Below are 7,275 nucleotides of genomic sequence, written 5' to 3' on the forward strand. Positions count from 1 at the left end.
CTGAGAAGCCATTTTCATTTGAAAATTAGTAAAGTGTTTTAAAAAACCTAGGCGATTTGCACAACTTTTGGATACAGCACATTTATGTAGAGTTATTCTCAGGGGACACAAAAGATGTTTTAATAATCTTGTATGCACTCACCCTGACCTCAGAATGCCTTTCTCCTCTAAGGAGTTTATCCCTGAATGTCATTTAAACAAGCATATAACAACTTTAAGAGCCTCTAAACACGATCTCCTTCAAAGCCAAGAACAGCAGATAACTCCTTTCTACAGGTAGGTTTCAGCCATCTGGCTCCACAGACATGAAAACAACTATTTTGTTTTGGTTTCTATGATTGGAAACTTCTGATTTCAAGCCAATTCACAGGAAGACCAGATCGGTGCACTCACAATACTGACCTGAGGTTTATGTTTGTTTAGCACAGGAATAAGGGAAAGAGGGAGTATGACTTCAGGGTTGGGAGAAGTGCAGGTGATTAATAAGGTAAGACGGGCACACTATCAAAAGTGCAAGTGACTGCACGAAAGGGAGCATTTCAAGGTCCTCACTAGGTTTTGGTTACAAATGTTTCACTTCAATAAATATCCTTCTACTTTTACTGAAAATCTTCCTGATATTAAACACTAGCACACTTCATTTTGGATCTCAAATAGCATTTTGTCCAATCAACAGTCTTGCTAAAATTGGCATGCAAATTTATCTGCTTTGTACAGGTCCATCAAAACAATAGTATCTATGTATGGGTTCACTTGTCCATGGGATTCCTTAGTTCAGGTCTGAATAAAAACTTTATTTGTTATTTGCATGAATTACTTTTTTGCAGTAGTAACTGTAAGTATGTGTAGACAAAATAGGGGCCCTAAATTGAAGTGGTGGGTTTTTAAAAAACACTGCTTCAATTTAGGGTTGATTAAACCTCCATGTTGTGCACACACCCCACTGACTTACCAGCCTCTCCGGTAGGGAGGGCAAGCTGCTGGTGGACACAATGAGCCCTGGGTTGAAGAGGGGGCTGGTGCTTCCCTCCGTGGTAGTGGCAGCCCCCCAAGGCGGCACCCGCCAGCAGGCACTTGGCTCGGGCAGTCCCAGGCCACCACAGCCATGGAGGGAAGCACTGAGCCCCCATAAAACTCAGGCAGGCAAGCAGGCTCTGGGGAGGGGGAAAGATCAGGCTTGCCACTTTTCTTGGGCGGAGCTGCTTTCCCAGACTGCTGTCAGGCTGCCTGCAGGGTTTTCTGCAGAGCTGTGGAGCTGCATGGAGCCCAGTGCTTTGCTCCAAGGTTGTAAGGGCAGCAAACTAAAACTCCTCGAAGGAGTTTCAAATTTCAGTGAAACGTTGTGCACCTGGTGGGAGTGTAGGATGAGGCCAGTACAAATTTTGAGTTACTTTAGGAATTCCTGATATTTAGCCACACAAAAATTCTTTACATTTCTTAAGTTTAATGGAGTCTGCTGAAGTTTTGTGCACACCTGTGTATGGAGTTGTGGTGTTTATTTTGCATACATACTATGAAATATATGACATGTACTCCTTACAGCATAAAAAAATCCACTATGCCTTTAAGGGAACAGTATTTCACCTGGTCTTCAAAAGGAGAGTTAAGGTCTCTGGATAAGCCCACACCATATGCTGATAATCAAAATAGATTACACTGAGCATGTTAAGACAGAGTTGTTGAATCACTTTCTATCTAATCACTGTGAAGGGGTGAGTGCATAACTTGTATGGAAGAGTAGCTTTGAACCTAAAGTATATCCATTCAAGATCAGATCAAAACTGAACCTTATTAACCTCCTTTATACACACAGCCTTTACAGGTTTATGTAAAAGAGGTGGGGTAGAGGCATTGGCTGCAGGGATAGGGAAAGGGCTAGGCTGTATGGGACAGAAGCATAGATAGGGGAGATTTGGTTACACCAGGATCAGGGATCTTACGTATGTTACTATATATGTTATATATGTATGCTATTCAAAGGTAAAACTTTTAAAGTAGGCCTAGTTCATTTACATAGATTTGGCCACATAACCCAGGGACTAAAGGTATGTATTTTCTGAAGTGCTAATGACTTAAGGGTGATCATAGTAAAGATGGCAGGGGAGAATATGTTGTAGGAGATGGTGGGAGAAATGAATTAATAAAACTGTTATGGGTCTGAGGTGCATACAAGCTCTGTGGTTTCTTATGCCAGCCCTCTTAGCAACTGCACATTCCTTGTATTTCAAATGAACAACCACAATTTCCATTCCACTCTCAAACCATTTACAGATTGGGGGAGAGTCTCTTACACTTCTTTGCTTTTACTAAGCCAGAATGGCATCTTCAGAGCGGATCCCCATGATAATCACAACTGTGTAAATGATTCCTAACTTTTACAAAGAGCAGGTTGGGGGGGGGGTGGCGGGGGGTGTTTCGCTTTGCCTTTTTTCTCCAAAAAGCTAAGAAATGACCAATGTTTTTAAACATGGTGTTTAGTTTGCTTGATGGTGTTTTGCTCCCTCCCTAGTTCTTCAACTTTTTCAAAAACACAGCAGGAAGAAAAGGAAATATGGTTCAAGTGAAGACCTATGCAACCTTAGGTCTTCCATCTCTGAATGATACCCTTGTATGCCAATAATGCACATGATCACTCAGTCTTTTTCTGTAGCTAACTGTAGCTTGATATTTAAAAAGGACCACACAGGCCATACTATACAAACACTTCCCCCTGTTTTACAATCCCTTCACTTATACAATGCTATTTAACACTATATAGTCAATTAACCATCACAAATGTCAAGACTTACTTCATCTTTCATACTGAACAACTGACAACATCCATGGCCAAAGACTTCTCTGCTCAGCTACTGACATGGGCTACACAATGAAGAGGCATAGCAGATCTTGAAGGGTACAACAGTTCCTGTATTAATTTTATTCATTGGGTAACACAGAAAGGCACAGACATGCACATATAGAAAGATCACCCAGATGACTACATATCACAGTCACAACTCTGTCAAACTCTTCAGTCCAATCCTTCCACCATTAGGTGTGGATACAACTAAAACAGTAAACTTAGCTGTGCTGCTTGAAGATAACTCCTTGTGCTTATTCCTAAGCCAAGGGCATGTTATGGGCTTACTTCTGTATTTTCTGGTTCTTAGGGATTTGCATTTTGTTAGAGCTCAAAGTACTAAGACAGTAAGAAAGTACCAATGTAGATGGGAACAGAAATTAGCTAGACATTAGCAATGCAGATAGTGACACAATTGTACCTAAACCCAAGTAAGAAAGTGTGGTTGATAACAAAAAAATGGAAATGTTAGAACCTCATTAGCAAAATGAAGCAATTACAGCTACCAGTACAGAGCATGAAAATAGACATAAGGGATAGCAGTCAAATGGTAGAAAAGCAGTCATGACTAAAACAGATATTGAAAAACAAGCATTGTTCAGGAAACATGGAAATAAGTGTGGTGTCACAGGATTAATATATTAATGATGTGATAGATTGCAGAGAAATAAGAAAGGATAGCTTGCATGAAATCTGTTTGGTAAAAATCATTTTGAGACAGATTTGTGACACGAGTTCTACTGGTGCCGTGCTGGCAGGATGCTACAGACCCCCAAGGTTAGATTAAGACACAAAGTGAGATTTTTTAGCATTTTTTTAAAAGTTTGGGAGGGGGGGAATCTAACCTGAATTGTGTAATTGGAGAAGAGTTTAACTTCCTAGTTACAGCTTGGGAAAAACAGTGTTGCTTATAATGAAAGGTCCAGATATTTCTAGACACGCTATCCAGCAAATGTATTCAAGAGAATACTATTGAGGCTAAAAGAACAAATTTTATTTTAGACTTGATAACGGTAAATAGTGAAGAGATATAAGAAATATTTATAGAAAATAATTTAAGATCAAATGATTAATGATTGATTCACTTCAGTGTTTCTCTAATAGATTTCTTCAAACAAAAGGAATGCAATTTATGTGGTCTTCAGTAAAGTAGTTGATTTGTTTCCTCATGCAGAACGGTTAATTAAAATTGAAAAGTTGGGAATTAGGAGAAGAATTTGAAGTGGGTTAGAGATAGCTAAAGGTGACATGATGAAAGGTAATGCTGAAAAGTAATGTACAGGGCTGAAATTCCTCAAATAGTGGTTTTGGTCTTGGAATAGGAATTACTTCACATTTTTATTCATGAGTTTAGTGTTAGTTTTTAAGAGAGACATTTGCTAATGGTACAACATTTGGGTGCATTTTCAGTTGTCCAAGTTGGTAATAATTATTAATAAAATCTTGGATACTAATAAAAAACAAAATAAAAACCAAACAAAATCACCTACAGATGAGTAGCTCATCATCTGGAGACAAATGAGAAGAAGGAGCTAGGTGTATTATTTAATCATCAAGATGACTACAAAACATCAATGAGATATGGACAGTAAAAAGGAAAATATAATCCTAGGTTGTAACAAGCAAGATATTTCCAAATCAGGGTAAAGGAGGATTATTGTGATTGTGTGTACTCATAGAACATCATCTGAAATACTGTGTACATATGTGTCCATCCATGTTAAAAAGGAAGGATTGATTAGAAACAGTTGCAAAGGAGTTATGTGGATGCTCATGGGAAATAGAGAATTTGTCACATCAGAGAAGACTAAAAGAACTTGGCTTATTTAGTTTAAAGAATGAAAACTGACAGGAGTATGGTTACCCCCCTCTAAATACTTTAGAGAAGTAAACAGGAAGCAGGGGACAAAAAAACATTTAAACTATAAAATTTAATGTCAGCAGTGGGGATGGAGGGAAGCTGTCCATAAATACCTGTAGACCGGGAAGTAGAAAAAGGTTTCTAATAATCAGAGGACAGAGGTTCCATAAAAGGTTTTCAATATGGGAGGAAAAAGAGAATGATTATATATTTAAGATGAGAATGATTATAAAACATGATCGCCTGCAATAATGGGGCTGGATTTAAGGACTCATATAATGCCCTGATAGGCAACGGGGTAACACTTGACTTGACATGGACATTGCTTTGAACCTTTAAGAGCAGAGACACTATTTCTGTATAAAGAGTGGAGAGAGAAACTTACTTGTGTGAGGCAGGGACTTCTTGTTTGACCTCTCCAGGAACACGTAACAGTGGTATGTCAGCATGTTCAGTAAGTATTACCTTTCTAAAATTATGTCAGTCCTATAATGGAAAGTGTATCAGGATCGCTACCTCACATTTTTTCTCACATTGATTACTATTTTGCTGTGTAAAGAGTATCAGTCCCCAGTGATAGTGCAACCCATGTGGATGAACTTGGGTATCTAAATATGTGAGCAGGAACCTCTACTACCTGGGGCAAAGAGCTATCTCTGGTACACTGCAGTCAGTGACAAATCCTTAAACCTTTATATGGTGTCTCCACTATTGAATATCAGTAAACCATATGAAGTACACATGGATGATAAGACTTGAAGTTCATGCTTGAATCATGTTTCATTGAGATGTTATTCTCACTTTTATATTCTCTTTTAGGTTAATCATCACTTTCTCAAATACATAGGAAAGCATGTTTAGGATAAATGGCAGACATGAATCGTACTACAGTAACTGAGTTTATACTTCTGGGATTCACGGAGAACCCAAAGCTGCAGATCTTCTTCTTTACAGTCTTTCTCTTCATCTACCTGCTGATCCTATTGGGAAACCTTGGGATGATCATGTTAATTAGAATAGACTCGCAGCTTCACACTCCCATGTACTTTTTCATCAGCAACTTGGCCCTCCTGGACATTGGATACTCCACTGTCATTGCTCCCAGCACACTCATGACTTTGGTCAGAGAGAGAAAAGTCATTTCATTCTCTGGTTGTGCTTTGCAATTCTTCTTGTTCTGCATTGCTTTGTCCTGTGAATGCTACCTGTTGGCAGTGATGGCATATGACCGATTCACAGCCATCTGCAACCCACTGCTCTACAGTGTCATCATGTCCAAACCATTCTGCATGCTGCTGGTTCTCAGTTCATACTTCATAAGCTGCTTGTACTCATCAATTCAAACAATATTTATATTTCGCTTGTCCTTCTGTGATTCCAACATCATCAATCACTTTTTCTGTGATGTGCCTCCCATCCTGAAGCTATCATGTTCTTCAGCGCATGTCACAGATATTATTCATTTCACTTGTGCTACTGTGGTTGTCACATCTACTATCCTAATCATCCTGGTGTCTTACATATACATTATATCCGCTGTTCTAAGGATGAATTCCACACAGGGCAGAAACAAAGCCTTTTCTACCTGTGCTTCCCATCTTTTGGCTGTTACCATTCTCTATGGAACAGGCTCTTTCATGTATTTACGACCAAATTCAAAGTACTCTATGGATCAAGACAAAATAATTTCTGTGTTTTATACCCTGGGAATCCCCATGTTGAACCCCTTGATCTACAGTCTGAGGAACAAAGAAGTAAAAGAGGCATTTAAGCGGCTGATAGGCAGGAAGGTATTTTTTCAATGAATGTAAATCCTGAGACTGTTTCACTATCAGTAAATGGAAGACTTATTGATTAGTGAATTCTCTACTTCCAATTCTTGATTTCTGAGAATAATCTAAATTGGGTGTTTTGTAACAAAAAGATGGAAAAAGCAAATCTTGCAAAGGACCATGCTACTCCTAGTTTGGTGCCTTAGCACATTGCCAGATTTTTCAAAGTGCTCAAGTCCCATATAAACACTCCACAAATTAAAAAAAGTCTTGACCCCTGGTCTCAGTGAGAACAGATAGAAATTAAGCACTCTAACTCAGGTGCTTAAGTGGGAAATGAGTACTTCTTAGCATCTGCCTCCAATTGTGGGCAGCCTTTAGAAAATTTGCAGGTATTTGTAAAATGTCCTACTTTCTAATAGGTATTGATTTAGGAGATACTGGGCAGATCTGCATGTGCAATTAGTGCTATATAGGTTTACTGTACAATAATTTAGTGAGGAGTAAACCTGCCCTGGGAAGGCATTTACAGATTCAGCCATTTGGGAGTAGATATGCCCTTCCTGGCACTAGCCTGCTCCCAGACTCCTCTGGCCCTGTGCTACCCCCTGCAGCAGTCAGGGGGAGGTGGAGGCTCTGGCCACATGGCCACAGGTCCTCTTTAAAAGCCATCCCCATGTAGTGCTCCTTGGCCACCTGCCTTTTTGGCCCAGAGCAGGCTCAGCATGCCAGCACAGCTCCCTACTACTCTGTCACCAGAGTCTGTGCCCATCATGTGATGGCTGCTCCACCCCAGGTCCTGG

General features: G+C 39.6%; 1 protein-coding gene across 1 annotated transcript; it reads left to right on the plus strand.

The window, feature by feature from the left end:
• Window positions 1-5,566: 5,566 nt before the first annotated feature.
• On the plus strand, window positions 5,567-6,505 carry LOC149871171 (olfactory receptor 5AR1-like). Its single transcript, XM_090034858.1, has one exon. The coding sequence runs from the start codon at window positions 5,567-5,569 to the stop codon at window positions 6,503-6,505; it is 939 nt and encodes a 312-aa protein (XP_089890984.1).
• The last annotated feature ends 770 nt before the right edge of the window (window positions 6,506-7,275 follow it).

This window comes from Crocodylus siamensis, chromosome 2 (genome assembly GCF_052110815.1).
Source record: "Crocodylus siamensis isolate JL-2025a chromosome 2, ASM5211081v1, whole genome shotgun sequence".
In the NCBI taxonomy this organism is placed as follows: domain Eukaryota; kingdom Metazoa; phylum Chordata; order Crocodylia; family Crocodylidae; genus Crocodylus; species Crocodylus siamensis.